This window comes from Pholis gunnellus (genome assembly GCF_910591455.1).
Source record: "Pholis gunnellus genome assembly, chromosome: 13".
In the NCBI taxonomy this organism is placed as follows: domain Eukaryota; kingdom Metazoa; phylum Chordata; class Actinopteri; order Perciformes; family Pholidae; genus Pholis; species Pholis gunnellus.
The window spans coordinates 10,768,276-10,787,519 of record NC_136540.1 but is presented as its reverse complement, the minus strand read 5'-3'; the positions used below and the strand labels follow the sequence as shown (position 1 = coordinate 10,787,519).

The window sequence follows — 19,244 nt, the reverse complement described above, 5'->3', positions numbered from 1 at the left end:
GAAATGAAGGAAAATCTCTGCCGCCCTGGCGGTGTCATTTCCACACACTTGGGTTGGCCCCCTGCCAGCAGACAGGACAGTCGAAAGAGGTGGAGTGGACTTCTGGGGCTGAGCGCGAGGAGGCGCGACCAGGGATGAGGAGGATTTCTGTCTGTCAGCGTTGCATGGCTGAAAAACTCGTGTTCTCCAAATACATTGATTGGTGTTTACCCTCCACCACCCTGCGTTTCTCTTGACAAAGATCACTCCTAAAACGAGGGCAAACATTAACATTTAACAAAATATTCATAGGTTTAGGCGTATTATATTGTTATCCTCTAATTATAAACCATCCCCAAAAAATCGCTCACCCAGACAGTTTTGTCTCGCTCAACAAAACCATCCGTATATATATATATATTTATTATTTTTAATACATTATTTGAACTGAACGTCAGTAATCATTCAGGCATAGTCCAGTCTTCTTCTATGAGCGCTCAGTTTTATTATGAATCAACACCTCTCCCCCCAGCTGTCCTGAAATCACACTGCACCTCGCGGCCTCTCCGTTTGTTGTTGCCTCAGCTGAGCCGAAGCGCGCGCGCCGCCGCCGCCACCGCTGAAAAGTCCACTTCGGTTTTTCCGCGAAGCTCCAAAAATCTATGAAATGTGTTTGCATGTTCCTCTCTGCAAGCGGGGATGTAGAGGTGGGATTGCAAGGACCGAGAAAGCTGGGGGAACCCACGCGTTCAGCCTCAGAGAAAGTACGCTTTTCCAAAATAACTGAAGGTGAATATTTTTTTTTCTTTTTCACATTTGTCACTAACGGGCAGGCACTCTGTATGATTTTGTTCTCGGAGAATAAGCTTTTTTTCTGCCCTTTTCTTTTTTTTTTTTGTCACCATTCTGCACGGCAGGCTGAGAGACGGACCGCTCGGACTGTGGGAGCCCTCCCCTCTGCTCGGATCTGCTTTGGTAGGTGCAAAATAAATTGGGCCCGTGTTTGCAAATATGCAGATATATGGGAGGGCAGGGAGGAGGGGTGGTGATGGGGGATCATACTTTGTTGAAGTCTGCTGAAAGTTGGGGCTGTCATCTTCTTATAGGATCAAGTTATAGCGGGGTGAACCGGGGCTCTTCTGTATATCCTCAAATGTGCGACTGCAGACCATATGCTGGTACCGCAGATAGGCTGCCGTGCTCATAGATCACCGAGTCCAGACAAAAGCCAGCTATTTTGATCTTGAAAGAGGAGAAGAGAAAAAGGTTTTTAAACGGTGATTCAGCGCTATAACGGGGATAACGGGAATATTTAACAAGCTGCTGTCAGATTTTACAAGAACAATTTCCATTTCTCTTTATTTAATAAGTCGCCTCCAGATACGGATCGGCACGCTGGTGCTTTATTGTGAATCAGCTGTTAACGATGCGCACTAAACTTGACGCTTCCAGGTAATGAACGAAATGATCAACGAGCATTAGAGTCGTAATCGCGCTGACATTTGACAACAGACGGGTCGTCACCCTGTGTTGGCCAATTGAAACTTTTATTTAACCCTAAAAACATAAACCAGTCAATAGATACCACAGTTTTCCACGCGCGTAAAGATAGGCGAAGGATTCTTCAGGTTTTTTTATTTTTTTAATTTTTATTCCACATTCTTCTTTTTCTCCGGGCATCATTAGAAAGTTCCCAGGTAGCCTACACAAGCTTTCATCGCGCTACCCGGAGATATACAGTCACATCCCCCCTGCAATCCGCCGCCGGTATCGCTGCTCGAAGTGCTCCATATGTTTGCGAATAATTTGAAGTCACAGTATGCACGGCGTGGTTGTTTTTCCCCTCCAACTTTTTGTGTGAATATAGCCTCATTAGGGAGAAGACGCAGCAGGTTATGGACAATGGATGACGCCTTGAGTCTTATTATTGTCACCAGCCTTTTTTTTTTTTTTTTTAACTTCCTCTATTCGTGCGTGAACGAGTGTGTTTGTGCGTGTGCGCGCGTCAGTCTACAGGAGGTGGGAGGAATAGAGAATGTGTAGCTCACCGTAAGTACCTACACGAGTCCGCAGACAGCGCGTCTGGACCGGAGGGAGGGAGGGAGGGAGGGAGGGAGGGGGGGGGTCTGGTCTGCATCGTGCATCGCCTGAACTAATGCATTAAATATTCTCGCGTCTCTGGAGGTGTTAAAGTCAGCTGCTCCACAGTTTGTGGCGGGCCAAATGTTTCATAACCCTGCAGGAAATTAGACGATTTTTCCCCAACTCTGTTGTTAAAAAAAAGCTAATTCCCTCAGTGAAGGAAGCTTATTCAAGAGTAACTTCAAGGAGGTCCAATCAAACTTGATCTGATTTTAATTAGCAGGGTACTTTGTTTATTTAATTAAGAAAATGTAAATAATTCAGGATTTCTTACTGAAAGAAAGTTGTAGGCTATAAAGAGCCATATACATTGAGTTTATCCTTCCAATGTGTTCACCACAGCCTTAAACTAAACGATTTAATGTATTTCATTGAGCTCATCTGTGCAATATCAGGCTACAGTGGGGACCAATTCAAAGTGTGTTGAATATTTAAGCAGCCGCAATAGAAAAAACCTCCCAGCTTCCTGGTAGTTTTTGGCTGTTGTTCCCATGTTAGGATTTTTGCTCTGAATAAGATTATTGGCCTACAATCTAAAAAACAATGGGATATAAACACACTGGCCCTTAATGCTTTCCTCCATTCCTCCCTGACCTATTGATCAAAACCATTGAACTACTGAACCAACCATCAGACAGTTGTCACTATATTGTGGACTAACATTCATTTTTCTTGGCACACATTTTTAAAGAACTGCTTATAAGAGGAAACTGTTTAAGGTTTGGAGCTATTACAAGCTGAGAGCTGCATGTGCGAGTTAAATGAGCTGTTCATGTCATAGTGCTGACAGCATTCACCCAGCAGCACTGTGGCTGTTCGGAAGTACTCATCATTTGTATAGCTGTGAGTGTAAAGTATTATCTATTAAAGTATTCCTTAATTCACCAAATAGTTCAGCTCAAAACGTTTTGTAAATGCTTCACATGAAATAAAGACCTTGTTGACTTGCCTCCACCAGATTTCGCCAATAATTCATCTGACGTATTTAATCGAGCGTTTGAACGCTTTTACAAGGTTCTGACACGCTGTGCAGGTGTTGTGACCAGCTTTGCTTCAGGTGTACAGAATGTAGCTACTGATCATATTTGCGCCATAAAGGACAAGTTTTTGTAAATGTGCTCATTTGCTTACTTTACAGTAGATGAGAAGTTTAATACCACTCATATGTTCGTACGATGAGTACGTAGCTACGACTAGCAGCTGGCTAAAAATGTAACGTTTTACCGAGGGTTTCGATTTCATGGCCAGTCTTCGCTGGTTGCCTGGCAACTAGTCCTGGCCAAGAAATAGTTAAGCACATAATAACCCCCTGTTAAACGGGACATTTTTGTTTTTACACTTTTGTGCAGCTCAAACAAACAGTAGAGAAAGTGTTAATTAGTGAGCTTTACAGCTAGTGATGAGATTTTGTTACCTTCGAACAGAACCAGGCTAGCTGATTCCCCCTCTCTCCAGTCTGTATGCTAAGCTAAGCTAGGCTAAGCTAACCGTCTCCTGGCTGTGGATTCATATTGAGTGCAGACATCGAAATCGGTATTAATAATGTAATAATAATTAATTCTGATTCTGATTCTGATTCTGATTCTCGTCTAACTCTGCAAGAAAGAGTATAAATGTATTTCCCCAAAAAAACCCACATTTCACACTCACATGACACTCTTTTCAATTCATGTTTTCATGAGACTGTTTGCAAAGTGAGCATGATAGAAAAGCAATATATGTGAACCCAGACTCAGTTATATAAGCTGACTAAACAAAAATGTGACTTCACACGCAAATGAATACCCAAATATCACGTATCAACCTATGTGTGTCGTTTTGTTAACCACATTCAAACAAATTCTCAGTTTCTGCAGATCAGCTGCTGTTGACCGAGTGTCCACAAAGTGACAACGTTACTGAGCTGACATCACTCAGCTGATTCAACAAAACAGGCTGGAATTATTTTTCACTTAGTGTTTTTACTGAATGAACGGCAACATATATAATCGCATTAAGAGCGTTGTGTTTGACCTCCTTAGGCCAGTCAATATTTTGTCGGCTCCACTAAACGACTTATTGACCATTAAGACATGAAGAATTGTCCGGCACTCAGATTTGCTTTCCATAAAGTGTAAAAAAAAAAAAAAAAGATTCAGTTTTGCTTATAATGAAGACCAAGCCTTAACAGTTCAAAAAGTCATATTATTACACAGTGCAGTTCTTGCTGCAGTTTTTAATTTACCCAAACAAGAAGCCACCAATTATTTTAGTGGATGCTTCGATTGCAGGTTCAGATCATGCGTCTCAGGCCACACCAGCGCTCTATACAACGTCCAGCTGAGCTCATCGGTCGATCCGAAGAAAGGCTGCTGGATTGTTTTGATCATTCGGACAATTTAAAATCCAGACCTTTATCTCCATCTGTCAGTCCTGTGCAGCGCATTGAAGAAAGACTAACTGATATTTACACCTATTTTAATGCCGAGATAGCTCGAGGTGCATGAAACGTGGCTCTCTTAACGCGTGACTCCTAATTACACTGCTCTTGTCAGAGTTTCACAGAAACCTGAGATGTAATGCTTTTATGTGAACCACAGCATTAAGTCTATAACATCACAGGAAATTGAGTAAACATGCTTAAAGGACAAAACAACAGCAATTATCTGGTTTCAGCAGTACGGCATTGACACTCCGTACCAGAGGCAGTTGTGGTTTATGAGACAGTTCATATAAGGACATGGATCTCCGCTGTAAATGATGTGGTGATCTGATGCTGGAAGTCGAGGAGGTGATCAGCTATGCTGTGCTCAGGGTTGATGTTGATGTGAGTGTGACTGATAGGTCAGTAGGGTAAAAGGCAGATGTACGCAAACAGCAGAGTGAGCGTGACCATGACTTCATTCGTTACACAATGTGATAGACCAACAACTAATATCTTGTGTTGCAAACACAATCTGTAAACATGTAAAAAAATCCAAATTTGCGTACACGTGTTTGTCATTCCAGACAGATTTTGAGGGAGTTTTAGTATTTTCTTTGTGGCAGAATTTTGCACAGTTTGCAATTTTTGTCAGGCAACAACATGTTATTGTGTAGAAATGACACACAAAATGAATAGAGTATTTATGAAAAGATTAAAATGTGTTGATCTTGATTTACAAATCATATAGCTGTCACCTGTTACGTACCTTAACTTTGTGTGTTATCATCACGTTTATCTGCTGTTTTTCTTTAAACAAAGCATAGGTTATAGAGCATAGGGCCTTAAAGCCTTATGCATTATAGCGCTTGTTACACTGATGTGTTCAGCTATAATACAGACTGGTGCACACCTAAAAATCCCAGGCAGTCATTTATCAAATTATTAATATTTATCTGAAGAAACAAAAAGACTGTGTGTGTCACTGTAATGTCGTCATACAGCAGGTGTTGCAGAGACTGACCCAAAAGCAAGTCAGTTGTGTAAAAAATATAGTGTACAATCAAGATCATCAACACTTTGGAAGAACAGCAGCTGGAATACGTCAATTTGTATTTACCTTATTTATTTATTTTTAAACCAGTGGTGCCGTCAGTGGGTCAGCTGGTCAGATAGTAATTCCCAGGCTTAATTATTATGTTACAGCTGATCGTGATATTTTTGGAGCTGTTGTCATGAGAGGCAATCGCCAACTTTGTCGCTTTGTAGCAGTCTTGGGAGCTCATTTATTCTAGCTATTGATAATGCGCCAGTTTATTAATTATGTGGAAAACTCAAGTCTTTTATCACATTTACTGTGTTTAGAGCGCTAATGAAGTTGGATCAGAGCTGGATATTCTCTCAGGCCATTATTAATCAAGAAATAGTGTTACTGTACCCACATTTACTTTACGTAAATGCACAGCGGCCATAGAGCTCATTTGAGTCAATGTTACGTTTTAATCTTAATGAAAAGTCACCTTTAACAACATTGACATATTCATATCTGACCACTAAATACATAATTTCAGGTCCAATATTCCATAATACCACATAAACCCCATGTATCTCAGATGATTTGCAGTGCTGTTCTGCATTCAACCACAACTGAGTAGAGACGCAGATAGTTTGAGATGCCTTCGGGAAACCGGACCCTGGTCAGTGCTGTAGTGGGAGAAACTGAAACTCTGGGGCTGAGGGGCTGCGGAGCTGGCTCCGGTTCGCTGGCGCCACATCCCCCTGAGCTGGTGAGAATGTGGGGGCTGTGCTCTTGCCTTTGAAGCTTTACCTCCCACTAATTCTGGCCTTCCAATTTCCACACACTGCACAGACACCCCCCCTCCATCCTCTTCCCCTCCCTTTCCCTTTGTTTCCCTTATAAGGACTGGCCCGGCCATTTCCTCAGCTTGTCTGTGGGAGGTGGTATGCTTGTTTGTGAACATGGACAGGTCAGGAGAATAGCAGCATAGTTTTTCTTTTCATAGATGAGCAGTCACAGGAATCTTGCGCTAAAAGCCGGTGGATGGATGCATCACTGTCCAGTGGGGAGTCTCTTGACATTTGCTTGGTGAAACCACTTCATCAGCCCCCACCGCTCCATCTGAGCGCATATTTTACCAACTAATATTGCTCTACAGGTTTGGTCTTTAAAAGTAATAGGATACAAAATGATTTCTAGACAATGATAGGAATCATACAACGTCCAAAGTTAATGAAAAGAATATCAACTTCCTTTGGTCTGAACCCGGGCTTTTGGCTGTATTTTTAGCAGTTCCCAGATTGTTGTGTGAGAATCCAATAAGGGACGCACATATATCACATATACACTCAGATCAATGAGCATGTAATTGTTAGTCAATAAATGCAACATTCTTAAATGATAAAACTGCAGTCAGGGCACAAAGTTGGCCTCAAATAGGGCTTATATGTTTAAATTGGTCATTATTACTGATAAATACTGTAATTTCACGACTGACTAACTTCGCTTAAAGATGTAAAATAATCTGACAGAAATCACAGTTGTGTTTGCTCCTTACACAGACCAACAGATACAACAGATTGATTGGTCAAAGAGTTAACCAAGATACGATTTCCAAGCAGGTAATAAGATAACGGATAAAGACAGACACCTTTCTGAAGGAGAGCTTACGCATCTATAATTAAAGCAGAAACGGCGTTTGTTTCTGAAAATATTTCACCAAAAGGAACATGTTTCTATTTCTGAATGTTATAGCGTTAAATGCGATTAGGTCCTAACAGAGTTTTTCAATTGAGAATATAAAATAAATAACCATTAGTTTGTTATTTTTGTAGTGTACCAAAGCAGTTTTTACCCTTAATACAACACAATTAATTTGATTGTATTTGATTAAAATAACAAGTTTAGGCTCCCGACCTCGTAAATGTTTTCTTTGCCAACCAATCAGAGAAGCTCCAGGGAAGCAGGTGTTGATTTGTAGATTGATGCGTGAAGAATTAGAGGGAAATTAAGAGTTTTTAGAATTTCTGTGCTTCAATTTGAATTGAATGTAAATATATCTTAGTCAAGATTTTCAGGGATACAAACTGAAACCTTTAGTGGCCATTGTCTGTGTTCAATTTTGTAAAACTGATGTCACTTACTCTAATTGTATCAGAGCACTAAAGACCAGGGAAACTGACAAACTTAGAAAATGCATTTTCATTTTAGTATTGAGGTCAATTGTTTGCGTAGTTTGTAACATCATTACTTTACTGTTTTGTTTCACTCTCCCCACTCCAATGAAGCTGTTTGCAGAGAAAAAGCTCTTAAAACCCACCGAACACTACCTGCTCAGCGTCAACCAGCAGACAAACACAGTTAGAGACTAGCTGGTGAACATAGTGGAGCATTTAGCAGATAAATAGCTAGATATTTCCCTCAGGAGATGGTAGAGACCAAAAACAGAGCAAATACTAAGTGAATACGAGACTTGCCTTCACAGGTGGCCAGAAACACCAAATGAATGCTATTGTTGCTCCCTGACTGCTGGATGTGTAAATAACTATTTGCTTACAAGTTCACCATATCGGCCTTATTAAAGGTGATGTTCTTCTTTTCAGAATTTGCCTAAGTTGACATAAATGGAAAATGTATCTCTTGAGTGTCTCAGTGTTTTGGTGAAGTGATCATTGATGAGTAATATACCTCTCTCCTCTCCCTGTGTAAAGTTTCCAGACGGCCCATGGAACGACGTGGATGAGGGCTGAGCTGTAGTGCGGGCAGAAGGCTCCGGGGCCTGCCTGTTTTCGGCTGACTGATTGGTCCATTGAGGTGAGGCACCACTCTCACCGGGCCACAGAACGGACCGAGAAAAGGTCTTTGCTCTCCCTCCTCGCTCACCCCTACCCCCTTTCCACCCTCACCCCCAACCCAGGCACGTACGCTCTGGACCATGTCTAGCGGGCTGTCAGCGGGGGGCCGGACAGAGGACCAGGAGCGGAGTAACTGCAAACAGGACTCTCCTGTTATAGAGCGCAGGAACCGCAGTGGCATCATCAGTGAGCCCCTCAGCAAGAGCCTTAAGAAGTCCCGTACCCTCTCCCAGTATACAGCAGTCTCCTCTGCCCACAGCAATGGACACAAGGACAATAGTGAGACCAAGAGCCACTCGGCCAAGCCTCAGCCACCCCCGCTGCCTCAGCCCACTGTCTCCGCACTGACGGCAGCCAAGTTGGACCGGACCCTAGAACAGGTTCTGGAGGGACAGAATGGCCTGCTGCACTTTGCTCAGGCAGCAGCATTGTTAAAGCGGGCCGGTATGGAGCACATGCTCCTGCCTGGGGGCATGGGAGTGGGAGTTGGCAGTGGAGACGCAGGCTCGGGGGCTAGCGACTTGGAGGGTACGTCTGTCACGGACGCCGTAGGTGGTCCTGTTGACTTCCCATATGGAGTAGGGGGTGGTTTCCCCTTCAACCCGGGGCTTTTCATCATGACGCCGGCTGGAGTGTTTCTGGCGGACAGCGCGCTACACATGGCCGGCCTGGCCGAGTACCCGGCGCAGAGCGAGCTGGCCTCTGCGATCAACTCCGGTAAAAAGAAGCGAAAACGTTGCGGCATGTGCCCACCTTGCCGACGGCGGATTAACTGCGACCAATGCAGCAGCTGCCGGAATCGCAAAACAGGCCACCAGATCTGCAAGTTTCGCAAATGTGAGGAACTGAAGAAGAAACCCTCTGCTGCTCTGGAGGTAAGTGTGTGTGAAATGTGGACTGTTCTTTAGGGTTTCCCCCAAAAATAAGCTAAAAGGTTTTGACCCAAAGAGTTACGACAGAGCTTCAATGCAGTCACAAAAATTAACAAAATTTGGGTGCAGTAACCCGAAGTGAGAAACTAGAGAAATAAGTAGATCTTTATGGGATGTAAAAAGTTGGTCCTCAGCGAAGATCTGGAAAATTCTAGAGAGATCTGCAAACATCACAAACTAATATCAGCTTCACATCTGAAAGCACAAAGAAGATCTTCTGAATTGTACCTGTGTTGGTCCCCTTTAAGGGAAATAGTACAGGGGGCTTCCACAAGCAGGGAAATGAAAGGTGGTGAGGAGTGTGGTGGGTATGTGGAGGGTAAGCATGCACCATGGGGTGTCTTTAATCTGTCCACCATAAAGACACAATCTCCCTGCACACATCTTTAAATCGGAAGGCTCATTCATTATCTTAAACTCAAGTTTACACAATGAATTGTGAGCATTTTCTGTTCGGACACATGGACATCCTCGTTGTGCTTATGTTGCAATCGTAAAGAAAAAATGACGTATGTGTGGAGGCAGAGTGGCCAGTAATTGTGAATATGTGTACAGTATGTGTTTGTGTGTGAGTGCACATGCGTGGGTATGTTTGGGTATGTGTGTGCATGTAACAAGGTCCATCTGGCCACAGAGCTGTCATCTGGAGCACCAGGTGTCAGTGTGGCACATGCCCCCCCCCCCATTCCCTCTTTTTTGCTGTCCTTCTCTCCGGTGACACTCCTGCTCATCTAAATGGTCCTCCAAACTTCCCGTCACTTTCCTCCGTCACACTCAGTGGCCTAACTGACCCTGGCTGTGATGACAGAACGACCAATCATGAAATCAATTTCAGCAGATGTTCCATCTCAAAGGAAATAAACTTTTGTGATCAATGGATAATCGTGTCACTTTGGCGTTACGTAATACATTGATAACATAGTGTGAACGTGAACCAGTGGAGAGGCGTCTGGTCTAATTGTCACAAACTGGATCCGTGCTTCAAACTGCTAATGGCTTTACTTCTCTCTCTTCCTGATGTTGATCGAGAGTGACAGCTTGGCATCTTGTTTGTGGGCTGAAAAGTTGGTTGTTCAGTCGCCATGTGCCGACTTTCGGCCATCCACAGTGAAATGCTCCTTTAAAGGAGATGGTTTGGTTAATGGAGGATTTTGAGTGACACGAACTGAGAACATAGAACAGAGTGATGTCATTTTTACTGTAAGATTAGTTTGGTTTGGCTCTTTCAGATGTTCATGGAGCCTTAAGTTCGACTGGACAATTCCATGTTTTTGGCTCAAATTCTACTTTGTTGTGTCTTCTCCACTCCGAAAGGTTCTTAGGGCTAACCTCAACATGCTAAAAACGACTACACGTATTCAGGTGTTTGTGCACACAGAGGCTTAAATATTTTAAAAGACTTTATCAATATTTGTGCATGTTTTAGCTTATTCACTACAGATCGTGTGATAAGTTGCCTACATAAAATTGACCGACCTTTTTTCAAAAACTTACCGTAGTATATGTGTTTGCAAAGAGTTGCTTGTGGATATTGTCCTCCCAAGAAAAACAACATAATGAGCTTTTCAGAAAATGTCCAAAAACAACATGTTTATATCTGAGGGACAAAGATCTCTAGTGGCCGTAGGAATTCTGACTCTTGTCCACCAGAAGCAAAGGCAGGGGACTTAACTCTAGAGTTGGGTTAGGGAGGAGGCCTTGAGTGGTTGGGTTAACAAAACGTTGGACTTCAACACAGGATTTCCTACCGACAGTCAGCCTTTTCTTTTACCATGACCACAACCGTTTCACAGTTTTTAACAAAATGTTTATTGTTGTAACCGTGACAATGAGAGTCCCTAACTTTTATTGAAGTATAGTAACTTAAACTCAAACCACGAAGTTTCCCCAAGCATAACCTCGTTGTTTGTATGCCTAAACCTAATCAAACCTTAAAGGCGCTCATTTGGATATTCAGAGCATTTCTACGATTGAGGTATTGCCTCCACACGGTTCTCAACAAGGCGACAGCTGAGCCGGCGACTAGAAGCTAACAGTGCTAACAGTGCAAATAACGGCAAACTGTGCTGACAGAGCCTAAAGTTTTGACCTCGGTTACCAGAGGATGGGCACCACGCTTCTGCGACAATGCCGTGGGTCCAGATCAAAGACTGAGCGTAGTGCACAGTGGCAGCAATTATCTAGCTAGTGGTTGCGCACACACTGGGACTCACATGCACTGACATGCACTCGCGGCTGGACCAGCTACATAAACAAAGCACAGAGAAGCTCAGACAACACACACAGGGAGTGTGACTCCATTTACCTTAATTAAAAAATGAGGTCTGTGGTTACACAAGCTTAAGGGATTGTGTTTGTTTTGTTCTGCGATATAAAATACGTCAGTAAACCCCTCTCGTGAGTTGTGAAGCTTTTACATGTCTTTAAAAAGACGGTTCCTTTAAGAACCGTGGCGTGGTCCATTTGATTGTGTGGAGTGGAAGCATTCACATGCTGGTCATTAAGGGAAATTGTGACTGTCAAAAAGCTGACTTCCACACGTTGAGAATCAAACTGTGTCTGAATACCAGCATGTTGTTTTTCACTTTTCTATTGTTCAGTTGCAAATTAATGAGAGGCTTCATTTGTCTCTACGCTGATGATTCACCAAATGTGTCAGCTCGCTATGTAGGTGGTACGACTCATGTCTGAAACAGAAAAGAATTTAATTCTAATTTATGATTTGCAATTGATGTTGTCATGGCAGTTAGCCCAATACCAGTCATTCACACCAGTGATGCCAGACCCAAGGGGGCTTGAATATTCATGGATGTTGATGTTGATATAGGTCATCGTGCTGCTTGAAACGTCAATCTGCTGATGTTGCCAGTAGCCACCTCATATAAAAGAAACTCCAGGGTATCATAAACCTGCCAAGCCTCCAAGTATAATAGCAGTCTGATCATTGGCTTTAGTAATCCTATGTACTGTAATTACCTTGCAGACATTTTGTACTCCTGACATCTGAAAGTACGTGCTACTAACCACTTTATTTAGTGCGTCTGTCAAGCAATTTCCCCTTTTTTTCAGATCAGAAACAAGAAAGCCAATCCCTGCGTTCAACGTGACAATATTAAGACTAGTGAATATTGTTAAAGGATAATGTATGTGTACAAGTTTGTGCTTGTTGTGCGAGCAACGCTACTCTATTACATCATTCCTGATAGTGCCTGCACAAAATCGCAAACAGTATCAAAAAACAGCTTTCAGACTGAAACATTGCCTGAAGTAATCCATCAGACGTCAGAGTCAGCATGACGTTTTTATATTTTTCACTTGGCCAAAATGTGGATTAGGTTACACTAAAGCTTGTGCGTTCAACACACAGATATGGATGTGGATATTTGTATGGTCAGGGTCTCATTAATTGCCTTAAACAAGAGGCGCATTGATGAAATGTGACATTAAATGGACAAAGATGCAGTGCCTTTTTTTTAGGGAGCTAAACATGTGTGCAGTGCCAAGAACATACTGAATGTGTCAGGCATGAGATTGCCATGGAAAAAGGCAAGAAACGTTTGTGCCAAAGAATCAAACCACAACCTTGAGCGCCTGACAAGCCACAGCATGAAATACAATCTTTGTGACAAGGTAATCTCAGTAATATTCCGCCGATGGTCTTGGTCATGTACCTAGTACATGGACATCTTTGCAATATGTTTTGACGCTGTAAACTTTGTACTTTTAGAATGATAAAGTGACTTAACCTTTGTGCGTTGCATTAGAACTGACAAAATGTATAATAGACCTGATAGTAAGTAGCTTTCACAAGAAAATTAGACTCTCGTTCAATCCGGAAACCAGAGTTCTGCAACCTGCTGCCTCTTTGCCCAAAACTTGATTTTCCACAGTATCAACTTTGCTCTGACAGCAGTACAACATTTTCAATTGTGCCTGCTTTTTATTTGTTCTCATGCACTCACACATTTCCCATTAGCAGTCTAGAAGTTGTCTCTAATGGCTTTGTTATTAAGTCAACAGCTCTTGTTCAGCAGGTGATTAGATCAGAGATTACGGCCCGGGCCGCACTGTCAGTGAGCGTGATGTCGTCAGTACAAGCTAAATGTCAGAAGAGATTCATGGAGGATGTGCCGCGTCAGGAGAGAGCAGAGCGTCAGTCGTAAATCCCAAATGTCAATAACGAGTAGATGATGTAGTATTGTCAATTACCGTATGTGTTTTAATGTATTTGAACAAGGCATCTGTAAGAGAAGTTCTAGCTTCCCCTTAATGCACATTGAGGGCGACTTGCAGCACCTGTGCCACAAGAGAAGATCGTCCTGACTGCAGTGAGCCTCAGCTGCGGCTCAAACAGCCCCCGAGTGCCACAGTCCCCTCCAATCAAAGATAGAGCGGCACATCCCCGTCTGCTGCGGCTGTTTATATGCTCGCCGTGCAATCTCTAAAGAGGCGTGACGTCTTATTTAACATGTGTCTTGCGGTCAGTTTGTCCTACTGCTTTTTTTTTGTGAGCGCACACGTGAAAAGACTTTGGCTCTGTTTTACCGCATTTGCGTGGAGGGTTGTGTTTGTGCGCTTGCACGAGCCGGCGAGCGTTTACGCGTCGGTGCACAAGTGCAGTCCGAAAGCAGCACTGTGCTTATTTTGAGGGTGTTGACGGTTTCCATTGAAAGCTCATGGCAGCTCAAAGAGGAGCGTAAAATTGGCAAGTGAGGGGGAGTTAGCATGCTGAGGCCTTTGCCACCTCATAGCTCACTGGCTGAAGATGTCTGGATTTATTCTGGGAATGCTACATTTGAGAGAAATAAGTGGGAAGGCAGTTCCTTGCCGTTCTATGTATGAATACCCTCCAGTGGTGTCAGTATCAGCGATGCTGTTCAACACAGAGAGAAAGAAGGAGTTAGGAAGTTGTAATGCATCTTGTCTTTACTTGTACGTCACTGTACGTTGAGGGTGTACTGTAACACGTGTGTGTTCTATTTGAGAATAGATAAGACAGGAGCTGAGTTTTTGTCATTGTCTACTAATAGAGTTATATATTAAGTAAATAAATGCAATGGTTGTGGTAAAGACTCGGGCTTCTTTGTCATCAGATGCAGCTAAAACCCAAACATACTATTGTTTTTTCCGTTGGGGGACACTTTGTGTCAGACGTTGATATGGGATGTTGATATTCCCTCATGGTCTTCCCTGCCTCCCAGACACCGTACACCAGACAGTCAGCGCACAAGAGGCTCATGCAAACTGACAGGCACGCAGACTGACACCGAGACACATGGACGTGTGGGCAAGTTGCTGGGCAGACAGGGGGACAAGTTGGAGTGGACAGAGGAGGCTAAGGAAGACGGAAAGAGAGGGGAGGAGAATGAGGTGGCCAAGGTGTCTGCCTCTGGATTACAGTGCATTAAAGCTGCAGTTGGTAACTTTAATAGAAAATAACTTATTCTCATACTTGCTCAAACTGTAGCTGTAGCACCATATCCTGACAGTATCACTGCTCATGAACTCTGATCAAACTGTCATAGGCCGCCTTTATCAAATGTGAATTCTTGTAATTTGTAAGTCAAAATACGTATAGATGTCTATCAAACTATTTTATTCAGACATCTATGTTACAAATACCAGCTGTTTTAACAGTATTTTGGTCAAATATAATCATGCTGTGGAAAATACCATTATATATAACATTGACATCCACATTTTTTTTAAATTTTCAATCAATTTAGCCAGTTTTAACCGAGATACCAGTATGTATTTCGACCTGTAATCACAGGGCATGAGTATCGAGGGTTAGCATTAAAGGTCTGGATCATTAGCTTTATTGTTTATTCACAACTAAAATGTATCGGCTACTATTTAAAAAATCAATCGTTTCAGTTATTTTTCTTCCTTTGTCATACATGTAAACTGAATAGAGCTGATTGGAGACATCACCGGCAATTTTTTTTTACTCTGAAAATAAATGATTTCTTCATAGACAAAATAATTATTTGATTGAGAAAATACAGGATTTATGGGTTGAACTAATGAATCAAATTGTTTGTTAATGCACCTGCTTACAAGACGTCCAGGAAAAATATATCCTATTAACGTATAAACACTATCAATCTTGATTAACTTCTGGAAGGCAGAGCAGGCTGAGGAAAATAATGCTTCACCTCTTCAGTCAGAGAAATAGTGTTTATGACAGCTGGAGGTCATTGGTGTTTTGATTCAGATGCTTTAAAGGTTTACTTTTCTGCCCCTTGTGAGCGGCAGGCAGTGTTACGTCCCACATGTACGAATGCATGTGGAGGTGCTTTGCATTAGCCAGAGGCAGTTAGTCAGAAAAATGAAGGACGCCTCTTTCTTCTGCTTTTGTTGTATGTTACACACAAATTGTTCGTGCTATGCTAAGATAAATGTGCTCGCCTTGTTTGAAAAAAATCACATCCATCGATTTTAGTGATTGGCCACTTCACACCCACAGATTCCATCCGTTTGAACCTTTGCAATCAGTGTTGGTGAAGAGAGGCTTTTCTATTCCTGAACTGCTGCCATTTTTCCATTGATTGCTCATGTTGGATAATGAGGAAAAACAGCATTTTCAGTCCGAGCGAGCGGGTGTGTTGTTTTTCTTCCCACGCGTTATGTCACGGTCAGTCCGGCCTTTACCGGGTTTTTCGACATCTGTGGCAGCGGCAGATGTTGCTGCCCTCTGACTGTCTCCTTAACAGCTGAGCGCCGCTGTAGAAAGGTCACCACAGATGGATGGCGGGCCAGAGATACTTAACACACAGACCATAAAATAATGTTGCCAATATGTTGGCTGTTAACCTCCAGGTTTGTGGTTCCTATTAATATTCATTTGAGCCAAAAAGAATTTCCTTTCTATGTACGCCATATATTTGAGAGATTTAACTGGCATATGTGGGCTATGAACAGCACAGTGGCATTCAGCTGTCTCTGCTGTTAGATTATTCCTGATTGAGTTAATTTAACAAATAAAGCACAGTGTGGGCTATATTTGGCGGAGAACACCAGATTAATTACCTTTGTTTGAAGCCTTTTTACCCGAGTGAAAATGTTTCATTTTTGTAACCCAGCTGGAGTTAACTTTCAAAATGAAAGTGAATGAAACCTGTGGAGCACGAACCCCGCTGTCACTCAGTTTTGTGTCCAGATATGAACAAAAGCATTCAAAAGAACACTGTACGGCTGATTCACTGGTATAGAAATGGTTTAAGTGGGCCTGAAAAGTAATTAGGGCTTGTATTGTTTTTGGTTTCAAGCTGACTTCTCTGAACTAATGGCCCATTTGCTTCTAATGCCGTTGTAAAAAAAAAAAAGGTTGGCGCAACCAGATGCACACAATGTTAAGGCTAATTATACTGAGGTTACACATTATTTGAATTGCGTTATACATTGAAACATTTGAATGTCTTCAGTAAATGGTGTATGACACTAACAAGCCATACATCCTCTGTTTACCTTTTCCATTAGAGAAGTGTGATTGTTTGCATGGGTGTGTGTATCTCACAGTATGTGTGGTTCCATAGTAAACCCTCTGCTGATGGAAAAAGTGAATCTGAATCCATCGCGTCTGAGAATTTTAGCTCAACGGTCTCACTGTTTGGTGTGATTTCGGGGGTGTATTGTGAGTGTCGGTTAACGTGCCACTGTGTGTGGAGGTGTGTGACTGTACTTGAATACATATTGGTTCGGTGTGAGAGTGTGTGTGGGTGCATAAATGTTTGCCGAGCTCCTACTGCCTCGCTCCAGGCAGAGCTGGCTAACGGAAGAATCCTCGCTGCAGAATCGAGTTGCACTTAGCAGGACGCCAGCCGCGCTGCGGCTCCGGGGGCCACGAGCGTCTCTCTATCTCCTGACTGGCAGGCCGCTGCCGAGCCCTGCAGCTGCATGCATGTGTGCCACTGTTGCTCGGCGCAATCAGAGGCACAGATAACCAAAGTGAGAGAAGAGTGAGGGACGGAGAGCGGTGGCGTGGGAGAGCAACGCGTGTGGTGGCTAAATAATAAATGTGGCATATCGGGTTTTGTGTGAAGCCAGGACTGAAGCCCGTTCCTGTGGTGGTGCTGAGGCGAGAGGGGGGGGGGGGGGGGGGCAGCTGTTGGGCCAGACGATGCAGGATGTCGAGATTTCCCACACACACGACTCATCCGGGGAGAAAGAGAGGAATAGAAGTTAATCGATTAGTTGGTGGACATTAATAATTTAAGTCATTTGTCAACTAGAAATACTAAACATTCTCTGGTTCCACCTTCTTAAATCTGAAGATTTTGTGCTTCTGTCTGTTATTGCATATTGAATATCTTTGGACTGTTGATTGGACAAAACAAGCAATTTGAAGACTCTATCTCACCCTCGAGCTCTGATAACTTTTGATTTGTAATTTAAAGAAAAACAACAACCGGTAGATTAATCGATAATGACAATAATCATTAGTTGCAGCCGGACTACAAAGGGAATGCAATCTAAAATTTCGTTGTGCAACCCTGTCGTACAATGACAAATAAAAAAACATGTAACCTTGTGAACAACAGAGAATGCAGGAAACAGGAGGGCAACATCATGAGAGCCTCTCTGTCAAGGTGTGAAGAAATTATAGTTTCTCAGTGAAGGAGTAGGTTTGGGATTATATTTGCAAACACTTAAAAATATGTGCTGCTTTTCATGAACAACTCCAACCCTCTCTTCTCTCTCCCCTCCCCTCTCCTCCTCTCTCCTCCCCTCCCCTCCCCTCCTTGTCTTCTGTTTCTCCAAGAAGGTGATGCTTCCTACAGGAGCGGCGTTCCGGTGGTTCCAGTAGGACTCCTCCTCCACTCCCTACCCAAAGCTCTGCCATCAAGTGCAATGCCAACTCCTGGATTGTCTCCAGAACAGACACTGGCTAATAAACAAACAAGCAACAAAATAAAATTATAGAAAAAAAAATAACAAAAAAAAACAAAGCAGAAAAAAAAAAAATCAATCGGGTAATGGATGCACCTACTTATTCCTTGAACCAAAAATGAAACGTAAAGAAAAGCATCTATGGCAACTTTCATTCCCTTTTCTATGTTTCCATTTTGGTACCTTTTGTCCTTTTTCCAGCAGGTTTTTTTCTGTCGCTTAAACATGGAACTGTTCATTGCCAGAAACAGAAATGACGGACTGAGTGTGGACAATCAACTAATTTCTGTGTTTGGTGTTAATGTTGTTCATGTGTGGAAAGATACAGTACTTGTGTAGAGAATGTAAATTTACAGCTATATTTCAAAACTAGTGGCTAATGGCAAACATTATTGTAATTCTTCACCATTATTTTTACTTAAAAACATGTCCGTTTTATGATTCTCTTTGTTGAAGGGTCTAGTTTTCAGACGGATCGGTGGTTGTCCTTGAAAGACAAAGAAAATGTTTTAAAATTGTGACGCTGTTGATTTTGGATTTAAACTAAACGTCATGTTATCGGCCCACTACTGTAGTCTGTAGTCTCCTCAATCAGCCCTCCTCTGCATTTCCAAACTTTTCCTTTAGTGATACTGGCAGCCTTATGTTACTGTGGCCCCACTGAGCATGCGCCAATACTGCTCAGGGCAATAGCACTAAGAGACAGCACTTGCTCTGAGTCTACCCTACTGAACGCACTGAGACAAGATTCATTTTTTTTTTTTTTTATTTGCTATATTTTCATGATTTTGTTATATTGCTGGGTAGCTACAGCTTTTTGAAATAACCAATCTTTGTATTTGTTTAGAAAATTCGACTGGTTTTGTGAATAAAAAGGAATGCATGTAATTGTGTCAAAATTTACAATTCTGATGTTTGTCTACTTGTCTATTTGCATGTTTTTAGTTTTTTTTTAAAACAGCTGGTTTGACAAAAAGAAACATTAAGTACACATTTTCCATGAATTGAAAAGAGTATTCCCTTTT

General features: G+C 42.4%; 1 protein-coding gene across 1 annotated transcript; it reads left to right on the top strand.

The window, feature by feature from the left end:
* The first annotated feature begins 679 nt into the window (after positions 1 to 679).
* Positions 680 to 19,040, top strand: cxxc5a (CXXC finger protein 5a). Its single transcript, XM_079171542.1, has 4 exons — positions 680 to 768; positions 897 to 954; positions 8,252 to 9,270; positions 18,095 to 19,040. Exons 3-4 carry the CDS (start codon positions 8,476 to 8,478, stop codon positions 18,134 to 18,136), a joined length of 837 nt encoding a protein of 278 aa, XP_079027668.1. The 5' UTR covers positions 680 to 768; positions 897 to 954; positions 8,252 to 8,475; the 3' UTR covers positions 18,137 to 19,040.
* Positions 19,041 to 19,244: the final 204 nt, after the last annotated feature.

Coding starts and splice junctions, on each gene's coding strand:
- cxxc5a (XM_079171542.1), top strand. CDS start 8,476: ATGTCTAGCGGGCTGTCAGCGGGGGGCCGGACAGAGGACCAGGAGCGG. Junction 9,271..18,094: donor AACCCTCTGCTGCTCTGGAG/GTAAGTGTGTGT, acceptor TTCTCCAAGAAG/GTGATGCTTCCTACAGGAGC.